The 15,101-nt window shown below is 36.8% G+C and overlaps 1 protein-coding gene across 1 annotated transcript in view; it reads right to left on the bottom strand.

The window, feature by feature from the left end:
* Positions 1–14,015, bottom strand: part of LOC150097829 (uncharacterized) — an 84,171-nt gene extending 70,156 nt beyond the window's left edge. The window contains exon 1 of the mRNA XM_090406131.1: positions 13,600–14,015. Coding sequence (XP_090262257.1) covers positions 13,600–13,722 — 123 coding nt within the window. The 5' untranslated portion in view covers positions 13,723–14,015. The remainder of the gene's footprint in view (positions 1–13,599) is intronic.
* Positions 14,016–15,101: the final 1,086 nt, after the last annotated feature.

Below are 15,101 nucleotides of genomic sequence, written 5' to 3'. Positions count from 1 at the left end.
GAATATAGTAAACTATAAAGTATCGGCGAACACTAGCGTTAGCCAATGCAAGTGATCCTAGTACGTAGTACAATACTGGGCGGCTCGTTGTTCGCAACGAGTTCGCAATAAGTTCTTTTCGCTATACACTTTGGTATTAGGTCTAGCTACTCACTGATGAAGCCTCAAAAAAGGCTGAAACCAGTTTGGGTAAAGTAAAATAAAGAAAAATAAAGTATTTTTATGCTCCTTCACATCAAGTAGTCATTAAACAACAAATTCAACATCAGCAATATCTATATAAAAGAAGTTGGAATGTGATATCAGTAACCTACCAAGAAAGCTATAAAAGCAATCCAGAGGATATGCCAACTACACTAGCGGTAGGTGACTTTGATCACAGGTTGAAATACCACCTGCTTATTCAAGGTCGTATTGTGAAGTGGCCCATTTATGTGTTTCATTTCTAGACAGGGGCTTCCCGTTTCTGCCCTTACACACAGTAGTTTATGGTGTGATAGGTACACTCTACACACTAACTAGGGATCCATCACGTTTTCCATTCCAGGATAAAGCAGTAGAGCAATTCTGCAGGCTAGCCACTATATAGCACACATAACTGAATCTAAAAGTAAAGAGCCAGAATATCTCCCAAACAGTTGGCCAATAATCCTGTTACTTCTTACTGTGTAGCAGCATGCATGAGTTATTGTCTTGGCTACACTTGGATGGAATCTGGGCATTCTCTATGTCAGAATAATGTCTATAGCCCTTTAACTCCTACTGTAATACCTACAAAGTTTGTAACACCATCAACCATGAGAGACACTATGGTAAACAACAGCAGGACTGTGGTTTAAAAAAAAAAAAAAAAAAAAAAAAAAAAAAAAAAAAAAAAAAAGTATACATCTGTTTACACCAGGGTTATGTTCTTGAGATTTCTGGCATAAAATGAAGCAAAAATACAATGGGAATATACATAAATACATTAGGTTCCATTCTAAGATTTTTAGTAATCAACACAAAATACCTGAAAAGTGTTTTGTGTTGATTACTAAAAATCTTAGAATGGATTTTTAGTTCTTAGTCTGTAGTATGACTCCACTCCCCGTTGGAGTCATACTACAGAAGATCTTACATCCCTTATTAATAAGATCAATAGCCTCTTGCATTGATTTCACTGTTAGTATCCTAACTGGCATTGCAGAGCCAGTTGATGGTGCTAAATTGAAGACACAACACACATCTGACCAAGATTCACCCCGTTCCTGCTAGTTGGCCTACCATGGACACAGAAAGATCAATCAACATCCATATGGAAGAACATAAAAAATACATCTGCAGTCATAAGTATGTCAACCGGGCCTTGTAGACCATGCTTGAGATACAGCTCGTAGAATCACTTGGAAAAAGACCACATTCTCCATTACTGTAAGGTTAGAAGAAAATACTATTTTTGGAATCTGCAGCAGCTCTCAGAAATCAGCCTAATTTAAATAAACATGGTCGCATAAAACTTCCCAAAATATGGGAAAGAAACACTAATACTTCGAGATCTTAGTTTATTTACCCCCTAAGCCACCAACAGGTGCCCACAGAGGGTGCTTCACCTAGTTAGGACTAATCTTTTTCACTTAGTTTTGTGCTGCCTTTGTATGTTACTAGTTCCATATTGTACCCCATAATGATGTCTCAGTGATGGATAAAATATTGGAAGAATTCAATATTTTAAACCTTCTTCAGTGCTGTTTCACTCAGTTAAGCTTCTAACATGAATGACTTCCATATTTACTTCGATTGTCAATGACGTATGTTATTTTTTAGTCTTGTACAGACGCACTTGATAACACACGTTTTGAGAGTATGGTAGTAGATATTTGAAAATATTAATAAAAAGAAGATTACAAGATGGACCACAAACACCTAGAAAAACAGAGCAACTAGGATGGGAAAAGAAGGCACTTGTTAAAGAGACTGAAGAGTAGGAGTGGCTGTCAAGGGTGGGAACAGGACCAATCAGACAAGCTTTAGGAATCCTGATGTCTACACTAATACATGTTTTTCAGTTCACTAGCAGTTCTTAGTCTGTGGTTAATGTAATTTGCATTTTCTCATTGTAATTTATATTCTGTTTTTATTTTAATTATTTAAATTTTAGGCCATAGTTTAATCATTTCGCATTACAGTTTGATTACAATGTCGGGTATGACTCCCACTGATCAGGCTCCCTCAGTAAAGGTTGAAATCAGTCTAAGGAAACTCTGCTTACACTTGGATAAAGGATGAAATCAAGAATATAATTTCTTGGCATCTTTAATTTATTCTAATTAAACTGAATAACAGTTGTATCAAATTTGGTATGAAAATCAGCAATGAAAAGACTATGAAAACAGGCAGAAACAATAAGCACATCAACTGCATTCTGAATGGAGAGCCTATAGAACAAGTAAAATATTGCAGCTATTTAGGCACAGTTTTTAGTGACTATCACAGGTTAAATCTGAAAACAAAGATTTATATGAATAAGCAAAGCTGATATGGCAAGTAACCAGCTGAATAAATGTATATGTGGAATAAGAGAGAAATTAGTCAAAATACCAAACTAGTAGTATACAAGTGTTGAAACCAGTTTTAAGTTACGGATCTGAGAGTTGGGTTAGAAATAAAGCACTCGATCACAAACTAGAGATCACAGATGGCATCAATGACAAATAATTAAAAATGAAGATATTAGAAAGTAACTCGACATTGTTAGCATTCAAGAATGAGTCAGCAAAGTTAATCTAAGATGGTATGGAGACAAATAGAATGGGTGAGAAAAGGTTAGCAAAACAGGTGTTTGATGCCAAGATGGATCGATTCAGTCAGAAGTCACTTAGAAACACAAAATGTTAGATATCACAATATTGGATTGCTGACGAGTAATAGACTAATTTGGGGTAAAATTGCAGTTATAAGATTAATAATAATGTAAACTTAATCATGCAGTGCTGTCAAAGTAGCCTGAAAATCCCCTGAGGATATCAGGAAATTTCCTGATGATAATTTATACTGTAAATTATCATCAGGAATTACTGTAACTGACACCTAATGTTCTCATATCGCACCCTCTATCAATTTATTATTACGTGACACCTTCAGGGAGTCCAAGGACTCATCGTGGGGGGGGGGGCACACTACTCTACTTCACCAAACACATCTCATCCTCTCACTACCACTTAATTCTCCAACTATGACATTACCACCACCAATGTCATCTATTGCCCATCATTACCAATAACAGCACTTTTTGTCTGTAAATTGCACGTGTTCTGAAGGCCGATTTGTCTGTATGTGGCATGAAAAACCCTTTTAATTTAGCAAAGACTGCTATTAGATCTTAAAATGATGGATCTTTGGTAAATTAATAAAACCATACTTGTGTTGAGGATGAGAGTCTTTGATAGCTAATGCTGATTCTAAGAACAGCCTCTGAGAACAGACCTGTAAATTTCTTTCCATGTAATATAGATGTTTTTATCCATCTGATCCTATGGGAAGGAGTATCCAGAGCACAGTCCCAATTCTGACTTCTCTAAATTAACTTTGTAGTTATTCAACTCATTGAGGACATGATGTCAGGATATTAGGTGTCAGTTACAACTTAAAATGTTTCTACAATGATTTAGTTTAGTTCTGTGTGCCTGTCAGAGTTATCAATGTGCTCTGATGATGATGGGTAGAAAACCAGCAAAATATTAGTTTAATAAATGTATTTTTTCTCCTTTTGATGTGCTGGTTATTTGTACTGGTTATACATTATTATGGACAATGAACAAAACCTAAGCCTTTCTTCATGTATCTGTACCTGTTATTCATTATTGAATTCCAACTAGTTACGTCTACAACTACAGTTCAACTATTCTAACTACATTGTGCACAATTCCTTTTGGAATGCAAGCATTTTTCTGAGATTACTAATCTTGAATCTCCTTTATATGATTAGCTCAGCTCAAAATTCCATTGCCTACTTTTGTTGCTTTCATCTGCTGGCTTTACTGAACTGATAAATCTCATGACCACATGAACTGTAGTAGGAAGTACACTTCAGAGATAGAGGTCAGCCAATTACTCAGTAATATCTTTCTAAGAAAGTTCAATTTTCATAAGTCAAACTGGAAGAAAAGCTGAATTATTTTTTATTTTTTTAATGTGCTTTCTGCTTATGAAAGGCTTCTATAAACCTATAACACATTTGTGCCATGGGTGTGTTAAACTTCTTTTTTTTTTAAATTGATTTTTTTATATTTTTTGTATTTTTACCAGGTCTGGAAACTGTTCTAGAGACCAAACATGGAACTTTTATCAAGCCACTTCAGGCCTCCAATTTGCTGAAAGTAATAATAATCTAACAAAAAATGTTCAGCTACCAATAAGAATACATTCCTCATCTTTCTTCTAACACCCAAGACCTTTTCTTCACCAGCCCGTACCCCACACAAACACACAACAATGTTAAATTTCTTCTTCACAATTCCTTTTCTTCAGACTGAACTTCCCCAACCAATTTCAGTCCTATGGCACCACTACAACAGTGTCAAATGAGTTGACTTCCAAGATTTCTACGTTTCTTTCCCATATCTAAAGTGCCTGCATGGTGCAATTGGAAGAACGACAGTTATGTTGTGCTATTTAACTGGAAAAGACCAAGTGTGGTTCTTGTCTTGACAAGAGATATGAATTTTTTCAATTGAACATGAGCTAGCCAATCTCATACAGAGGTAGAAGGGTTTTCCTCCTGGAAAAAGGTGACACGTAATAATATCTGATTACTGTTTCAAAAAACCATCTGCAATCTTGATGCTAAGTTCTCTTAGTCCAGATGGTATCCGTCCAGTTGTGATCCAGAGTAACACATCTTGTAGAAAACTCATCTGTCATCTACCCAACAGCATAGAAGGCCTTTATCTAGCCTGTCTCTGCAATGTGAAATAATAACCAGTGCTCAAAGTATTGCCCCTTTGCCCTCACCTCAATATTCTTAAAAGTAATAATGGAAAAAATCATCAATAGCCAAATTGTTTGCTACATGGACAACTACCAATATGGATTTTATTACTCACTCCAAGCAGATATCCCTCTTTATAAGGTCTCCTGTGGATGCAGTGAAGAGGATTCAGAGGCGAGTGGCCTGTGCCTATGCAGAAGTTGATTGATAGGAGAAAAGAGGAGATATGATAGAAACATTTAAGTTGCTTAAAGGATATTATAGGAATAGATGCAAGGAAAATGTTTCAGCATTTGGCTAGAGATCAGAACAAGGATTCATCCCTGGAAGTTGAATAAAGGTGTGGACAGTAGAGGTGTGAGGACTAGATTTTTAGCTTGGAGAGTGGTGAGTGAGTGGAATGGATTGCCAGAGTCAGTTGCAAGTGCTTTTTCAGTTAATGGATTCAAGGAAAGGTATGATAGATTGGGTATCATGCAATGAGTCTTTGGACTCCATGGAGGTGTCCATATAACAGTGGCAGCCTGTACATAAGCACTGCAACACCCCCAAGGAAAAATGAAAAATTTGTTTGTGTTTACGAATAATAACAATGCATTAAACATTATATAAATGCAATACATGTTAAAGGTTACAGCTTATGTTTTGACATTGACTGAATAGTTAATAATTGGAATTGTTCGATTAATGCTCTAGATTACGAAACAGATGCACTGCGATCTAATGGTGATATTCGTTTGCACTTGTCATTGCACGTTACGTTGTTCCCACACTGCCCAAACAGCAGTGTATTTTTAGTATCCATACGCACATTATTTCTGTGAGATATGAAACATTTATTATTGGTGCGAGTGCATGGTGAACTATTTTTTGCCAATTTTATTTTGTTGTTAAAATAACATATAATTATTTATTTATTATAGATTCAAGGCAGAATTATGACGAGTGTCACTGTTGAAAATATGAAAAGAATTATATTTTTTCAATTATCGTTACACGAAACAAATGCACTGTGATCTAATGCCGATATTCATTTGCGTTTGTCATTGCTATTGATATGAAATTTTTATTATTGGTGTTTGTTCGTGGTGAGGATGAAATATTTTTAAAAAAGCAATTTTTAATATGTAAATTTATTTATTAATAAATTCTTTACTGATTAGGAAAAAAATTTTTTTTTTTTTTTTGTATATGCAGCACCCCCACTTAAAATTTTCACCGACCACCACTGCCATAATAATAATAATCTTAGATAGCATCTAAGATGGTTGTACCATCTTATCCTTTGTGACCGGGACACTAGTTTCTTGTATGGTGATTCACTGTGTCATGATGGATAGTTTCAAAATGTTTCTGTCAGTGCCAGTGTACTCAAGGTCTCTGCTTTCATTCACTCTTCCTGCTATGGTTAATATCCTTCTCTCAGAAATCTCAAATCATACATACAATTCTGCTGATGAGAATATGCAACATTTCGTTCTTCAGTCAGGAGACCTCGTAGTGCTTCAAGTGATTCAAGCTTCTAAATCTTTCATAAGAAAATTTCCCTAAGGAAAATAATGTAGATGATAATTAAATTTAATTATTTCCAATATTTTGCTAAAGTTAAACTGCTATCTTCAGAGGAATAATACAGTTGTATCAACATATGCAAGTAGGCACAATTTCAGTAACCGAGAAAGAACAGAGAAATATGGGAGGCCTATAGCCTTAAATTTTACCCCTTATTGGCTTTGTTCTTGGCCATTGGGTTGATTGACTGCAGATGAGGTTCTTCCTATACTAGAGGCAGTTTGATGCACTACATTTGCTCAGGTTAGGATAGTCAGTGAGAGCAGAATTAGATTTATCCCTTTATTTGGCAGTGCTGTTCTGACCTCAAGGGCTCACCTGCCATGCCCGTAATCACTAATGAGTACGGGCATGCTACACTCAAGGTACATGATGCTTGACTATGCCTTACTTCATTTAATATATATCTGTTATATTATCTGTAGACTGGTGCCTCCCCATTTCCCCCCCCCCCTCGATTCTGTTGGTGATGCCGTCTGGTCCAGGTGCTTTTTTTGTTGTTGAGATGTTTTAATTAAAGTATTTGAGGGCTAGGGTTGAATCTTCCCTATTTTGCTATGTGATTTTGTCATATGCAGTCAAAGAAGGGGGGCAGGCTAGCCCAAATAGGTGCCGGTCCCAAGCCCAGATAAATGGCGAAGGTTGACATCAGGAAGAACATCCAGTCATAAAACTTCACTGCCAGCTCTAGCTATGATCAAATGAGTTAAGAAAGTGATACAAGGGATAGGGCGTACCCCTTAGGTGACATGCAGCTACATTGCCATACAGCTGTGAGAAGTGGACGAAGGCTACTGCATCAAGAACGGATGTGGTTAAAGAAGCGAGCCTAGTGGATGGAGAGAATGTTGTGAGTGGGAATGTTGGAAACATGACTGGAAGAGGATGTTGGATATTTTATGTGTGCAGGAGACAAGATGGAAGGAGGAAAAGGCAAAACAACTGGGAGACGGTATAAATTGTTCTACTCTGGAGCGAATAAAGAGGGAAGAAATGGTGTCGGAATTGTGGTGTGTGGCAGAATGAATTGCTTGATATAATACTCCATTGACACCATACAACTGCAGTGTTTTGAATAACTTTTCTCTTGGAACCTTGTCGTGTCTTTTCCAGATCTACAAAACTTAAATACAGATCTCCGTTAATATTCCCATGAAATAATAATAATATTATTATTATTACATGACACCTCCAGGGAGTCCAAAGATTCATCATCGTGGGAGGGCACCTACTCTACAACTCTGTCTCCACCATTCAATCCACCAACTACAACGTATCACAACTACCATAATCATCTACACGAATGCCATCTACCATCCTCCACCACCACTAGTATTTTCACAGACAATCACAAACATCATACCCATAGTGGGATTCAAACTCACAGCCTTTTGGCTGAAGAGCGAATATGCTTACCACTTGGCCAACCAGGTCGGCATATGAAATCTGAATATTCTTACCAAAGAATCAGTAGCATTTACAAATATTCACAGTATAATAACCATCCACTTGCCACATACAGACATCAGAAGAGTGTTATGGGGAAGTCTGTGAGTGAGTGAGTGAGAGAGAGAGAGAGAGAGAGGTCATCTGTTAAGTGGAATGCTCTCTTTTGGATAGCATTGTTAATTCATTCTCATATTCCAGATTATACTCAAAATGATTGACAATACTTATTATAGCAGGTGGAATTCAGACTAAAATTAAACATACTTTTCCAGTTCTAAGTTGACTATTCCTATTGAGATTTTTGAAAGAGGTAGTATTAGACATTTTGCCAAAAAAAAAAAGCATTAAATCCAATAAAATGTTTATAATACTTTGTAAAAATACTCAAATGTCTCAAAAGCATGTTTTCTCCCCTTGCCTAAGAAAACATCACTACATCCAATTTGGCAGAAATCAGCTCCTTTCTATGTGAAAGCCTTAAAAAATTTAAATTAATTAGACCTAAATGAGGTGGGGTTCAGCACTTCTTCCAAACTACTTGTCAAATTATTTGATTCATTTTGATAAAGTATACAATATACTTGTTTTTCAAATGCATAAAGTCCTGGTTTTCCCTTGCGGTCGTTTCCGACCATAGGTGACTGTGTAGGCATCTCACAAAGCATTCCTGGTGAGATTTTTAAAGGGTATTTCACCAGGACTGGGATGTATTCATGACTGGAACTCATGTGTTCATGGGGCCGGTTTGCCTGTTCTTGGGGACGAAAAACCTCAGTTTCCAGGTGAAAAAACCACACACCTCCATATGAGATCGGCTAACTCACCTTTAGTCGAAAGAAACCAGATAAATTCCTGACATCACTGATGGGAATCGAACCCAGGTCTTTCAGACCAAAGGTCTTCGCCTATACTAAGCTACGGTGGCTACCTGCATAAGGTCCCTTGAGAAATTCAGCCTAATTGAATTAAAATGAAAGGTGGTTGGAGGCTTCTTCAGCAGATATCTCTAGAAATTCCATCTGATTCTGATTAAATTTCCAATAATTCTAATGTTAATAAGAATTAGCATAATTTACTTTACATAATTTTCATTGTTAGGCGGAGAACTTTTCAGACCACCCTCGTACGTAAGGGAGTTGTTAGACGAGGCAAAACTGAACAGCAAGAAGGTGAGTCTTCTTGTAGAGATTGTAAGTCCGACAGAGGAAAACTGACGAGGAGGTTGGGTGCTGCTAGTTAACGAATCTATATGTAGGTTGTATAGAAAGAATGATGTATGATTTGTGGTCTGTATTTGACAGGAAGGCAATGCAATTGATATGTACAATACCGATGGACGGTATCTAAATGGCTTTGATGTTAGGTGTGTAGAGACAGCTTTGTTCATCATTCATGTAGCAGCACAAATTCAGGAAAACTTAAGCAGGCGAGTTTGCGTGAAGGAATCCACAAGGCAAGTGAGAAAGATGTTGGAAGTTTTTTTCCACTTGGTTAGACTATAATAAATTTAATTTAATCCTTTATCCAAGTGTAAGCAAATAAAGGTCGAAACCGGTCTGGGTAGTGACCTTGGTCCACCTTTACCACGAGTTGCCTCAGGATAGTGAAGTTGATCCTGAAGATACTTCAGGTGCAAACTTTGTTTGCTTACACTTGGACAAAGGATTAAACTAAATTTATTATAGTCTAACCAAGTGGGGAAAAACTTCCAACATCTTTCTCTAAATCCAGAGTAATTTAATAATACGGTGAGACACCTTTTGGCAACTCGTAGAGGTATATATGACTTCTCCATTGTTTCCACCTTGGTATTACCACCTCTGGTTCCCACTGACAAGGCCTCAATAAAGGTCGAAACCGGTCTGGGTAGTGACCTTTCCCTTAATGCATAGCATTATACATGTACGCAAGGAGATGCGCTTTGCATTATGGGAGATACTGAGACAAAGAGTGATGAGAGCTTGGTCCACTTTTACCATGAGTTGCCTCAGTCCTAAAGATACTTCAGGTGCAAACTTTGTTTGTTTACACTTGGATAAAGGATTAAACTAAATGTATTATAGTCTAACCAAGTGGAAAAAACTTCCAATAACTTTAATAAGTAATGATGACCACTAGGTGATAGAGGCAGATAAAACAGTTCAGTTGCTGAGCGACCACTATGGAATGGTATATAATCCTAGTGAGGTTACTGCTTTAATATATGTGACTGACACTTTGGGAACAGAGGGGGGAATAAATTGGAGGGTCTTAGGATATTTCAGAATCTCAATGTAAATACAGCTGTGGGATTAGATGGGATACAAGCTTGGGTTTTGCAAGAATGTGCAAGGGAACTGGCAATGCAATTGATTAGGCTCTAAGTCTTAAATCTGGTAGAGTTCCATGGGAGTAGAAAGAGGACAAAATAACCTCTTGCATAATAGAGGTGCTAAGACTGCAACAGCAAATTATAGACCAATCAGTATCTCAGGCATGGTGTAAAAGTACTGGAAAAATTGGTCAAGAAGAAAATTCAAGAATGAGTGGAAAAAAAATATGATGCTGTATGAGGGTCAACATGGCTTTGTAAATGGTTAAGTCATTCATGCCTTAGTAATTTACTAACTTTTTATAATAGAGTAACAGCTAAGTTGGATAAAGGAAATGGCTACATGATTTTGCAAAGACATTTGTTGGCCTGGTTGACAGTGATTAGCGTATCCGCTCTCCAGCCAAAACGCTGTAGGTTCGAATCCTGCCATGAGCATGGATGTTTGTGAAAATACTAGTGGTGGTGGGCAGTACATGGAGTTGGTGTAGTTGCAACTCATTGTAGGTGGATTGAGTGGTGTAGACAGAGTTGTAAAGTAGGTGCCCTTCCTCGATGAGCCTTTGGACTCCCTGGAGGTGTCACGTAGTAATAATAATAATAGTTTGACAGAATACTGCATGGAACTCTGTTATAAAAATTAGAACAAATAGGAATGGACATGACACTGGTTATGTGGATAAGAGAAGAGGGTGGGCTGCTGGACAGATATCAGAAAGTGGTATATGGAACAGAATCGAGGCAAAAACAGGTGACTAGTGGTGCCGCAAGGTGCTGGGACCGCTGCTGTTTAATTTGCACATAAATGATATAGGAAACGAACCTGAAAGGAAATATTCAGTTGTTTGTCGATAATGCAAAATTAGGTAGAGTAATGGTTAATCAAGGAAATGGGGACAGCTTCCAGGAGGATTTAAATAGGATGTCAGTTTAATGTGGAGAAATGTAAAGTTATGCATTTTGGGAAAAACAGATTACAAGCCGTGTATCACATTCATGGCACTGTTCTCCAAGAAATAGATGAAGCTATTTAGTAGTGGTAGTAGACAGAGTGTTTAAGTTTACAGGACATGTTGCTAAAGTGCAAAAGCTGACATTAACAAGTACAGATAAGGAAGTTATTCCTCTTTATAAGGCCTTCATATGTCTACATCTGGATTACTGTGCTCAAGTCTGGTCTCCTGGGTTTCTTGGGGATGAAGAAGCAGTGAAGAAGATTCATAGGCAAAAGTGACCAAGATAGTGAACCTTTTAAGCAACTTAAAATGTTTCTATTATATCTCCTCTTTTTCTCCTATCAGCCAACTTCTGCAATCCACACAGCCTCAGTCTATCTTCATAGTTAACATTACACAGACAGATTGAGGCTGTGTGGATTGCAGAAGCTGGCTGATAGGAGAAAAAGAGGAGATATAATAGAAACATTTTAAGTTGCTTAAAAGGCTTTATAGGATTGAGGGGCAAGAACAAGAGGTCACTCCTGGAAGTTGAATAAAGGTGGTTAATAGGGGGTCTGAGGACTAATTTTTTTTGTTCAGAGTTGTGAATGAGTGAATGCAAGATCTGTTGTGAGTGGTTTGTCTGTCAATGGGTTGAAGGAGAGGTATGACAGTTTGTGTGGATAGTTTGGGTCTCTTGCGAAGTCTTCGGAGGTGTCCGCACAATAATAACCATAATAAAATGGACAAAATATAAAGGAGAGGCAATGGAAAAAGCATCCTGCAGACTCTCGATGTAACTAAATCGTATTCTTCACAAAATTTTTAGAATGTAGTATGCTGTTTAAAGTCTAGACAATTTCTGTATGAAGGGTCATAGAGGAATAAGTAAAGCATTGCAGACACTATTGTATGTTGCATTGTTTAACCTGTTTCAACAATTTATTCCTGCACAGTTTTACTTATTTTATCTATAAAACAAGTAATATTTCATTAAAAATAAATAAATAAATAAAACTGAAGTAACTTATGATAGCAGTGACAACAATGCAATAATTATAAAAATCACTAAATTAACATTCTGAATCCTTACAGCATATTGTTAATGTAAAAATAGTAAGCAATGTTTACAGAATGTATCTAATTATATGGTTTTCTCTTAGCTTTAGAACTTATTTTGTCTCATCGTCTTGACTAATCTCAGTTTGATTCTCGTCACGTCAAGAGGAATCTTTATATGGGTATTTTCAATTGAAGGTGAGTCAGCTGATCTCATACTCATAGAGGTTGTAGTTTTTTTTTCTGTTTGCTTGTTTTTAGTCCCAGAAACTCGGGTTTTTGCATCCCACATACAGACAAACTGGCCTTGAGAACATAAGCAATTTAGACAAACAATACTAGTAACAGTGGGAGTAGATGGTACTGGTGTAGTTGGTGGATTAAGTGGCGAAGCCAGAGAGTTATAGAGTAGGTGCCCCCTGACATAGTAGGAAGTCTGCAGTTTTCAACCTCTATTTTTTGACCCACCTTTACTTACTTCACAATGGAACTATCATTGCTCCCTCCCTTCCACGTTTTTAGAACTAATTCGAACAATTCTCCGAAATGAATGATGGGATACCATTTATTGTGTGTGTGTGTATGTGTGTGTGTGTATATATATATATATATAGAGAGAGAGAGAGAGAGAGAAAAACATATAGAATAAAGATATATAAATATTATATAGATATATGTTTGTCGGACGGATAGACAAAATAAAACAGACCTGAAAACCAAATTACAAGCGACACCAAACTGGACAGACGAAAGAGGAAAGAGTTCATTCGGCCTCATCATCTACATGGAAGGGAGAAGAAGATATAAAAATATATATATGAGATTTGTAGAATTTCATCTCATTTCAAGATCCGAATCCAATGCCTGATTTCCGAATGAGTTCGAACACGACATGAATAACATAACGGTCGCGCCACACAGCACTTACATCTGACAAAGAAAAATCTCACAAGATATTATGCCATTACACATCGAAGAAAAACATGTGACAAATACCACATACTTCAATTTTGGTGTGAGAAAGAATGAAAACAAACAAACAACAACAACAAAAAAAGTGAAAGGATGTTGCTGGAAATTTATTTAGATAATCCAGTCATATTGACCATTTATGCTTCTCCCAGCTAATACATTTTAGAAATCTTAAACAGATACAAAATAAAGCATTCATTAATAATGCGCACATTTGTAAACCTTCCTCAAAAAATAAGCAAGTCGCCATACCAACGCTAACATTCCCGCCAATACACAAATAACGATATCATATGAGTATGTCCAAACTACAGATCAAGTAACTAACTCACCTCTGATGCTGATCTTTTATGTGGACTTGGATCGGATTTAACATCACCTTGTCCTTTATCTTTCTCCGAGGCCTTATCGCCACGTTTCGTCAAAACATCACCTTGTTTCTCCGTTGAACTCATTACTACTGCTATGCCTTGAATACAGTACCTTCTTTGTTCAAATTCTAGAAATGGCGCGGGTTCAAATACAAAACGTTAATCGAGAAAGCTAGAAGTTATCCGTGACTAGCTTATCACGAATAAATAAAAATTACAAAAAAAAAAAACAAAATATATTTTAAAGAAATGAAATAATACGCGAGACACGCAAACCAAAATGAAGAACAACGTAACGATCGAAAAAATACCCTAACAAAGTCTGGAGGCGAGAGTGAAAATAGAAGAGTAGACTTTAATGAATCGATAAAAACTAAGATTGCTATTTGGGCTTACACGTGGTAAATTTGGCTACTTTACACATGGCTACTTTAAGACTAGTGATAAAAATTATAAACAGCACATTGGAAAACAGTGCAGGACACGAATATTATTTATCAAAACATAAAGAACATTTTAAAGATATTTTCATCTGAAGGATAGTAATCTGCCTTAGTATATGGATAGTAATCTGCCTGGAAGGGAGTTCACTTTAATATCAGTTAGATCGACTTGGGGGGAGACCAAACTCCTAGAAGGCGCGTTTCCCGGTTGGCGGATGGGGGAAAACCAAATGTGTTGCTATGAATAAAGAGCTGTGGACCAAAGGATGTAGCAGAGGCATAGCAAGCTGGCTACATTATTATGCCAGTAACTTCCATGAGCCGGAGAAAGTCTTTAAACCGAGACAGTCCTACTGCGTACGGGACAGTCGACGCACCTACTCGAAGCCACATAGATTAGGTGAGAAATCAGCAATGTGGTCAGCCAAGGACCTGAAACACGTAGCCATCCTCAAAACAAGATCATTATACCGACCTAGAAAATTGCAATTAGTCCAGAAAAATTTAAAAAGACTGAAATGGAGTATTTTAGGTTCATCAGAGACACATTGGTGCAGAGATTGATTCATGGATTTACCAGAAGGAAGACTATACTTCTCAGGAAGAAAAGATAACATACACAGAGAAGGAATTGTATTATTAATTGAGAAGAAACTTACACAATTAGTAATTGAAATAAAACCAGTGTCTCCTAGAATAATCATAGCCAAACTTCAAGCAAAAGAAAAAGCTCAAACAATTAAAATAATATATGAACCAGACAGTAACCATTCAGAGGAAGAAATAGAAAATTTCTATGACTACAACAGGAAATAGATAATTCCAAAAATAGAGAACTCGTGATAGTGATTTTAACGCTAAAATAGGAGAGTTCACAGCAGACAAAAAAAGATGTGATGCGGAAATTTGGATACATAGAGTTTAACGACAGATGAGAAAAATTACTCCACTTCTGTAAAGCAAACGATCTAATGATTACAAACCCATTGTTCTATCGATGCCCTAATAATAAATATACAT

Source organism: Typopeltis vanoorti, chromosome 16 (assembly GCF_054136105.1).
Source record: "Typopeltis vanoorti isolate ZY-2024b chromosome 16, IOZ_Tvanoo_1.0, whole genome shotgun sequence".
NCBI classification, from domain to species: Eukaryota; Metazoa; Arthropoda; class Arachnida; order Uropygi; family Thelyphonidae; genus Typopeltis; species Typopeltis vanoorti.
The sequence above is the reverse complement of the archived record's forward strand: the minus strand, read 5'-3'. Positions and strand labels throughout refer to the sequence as shown.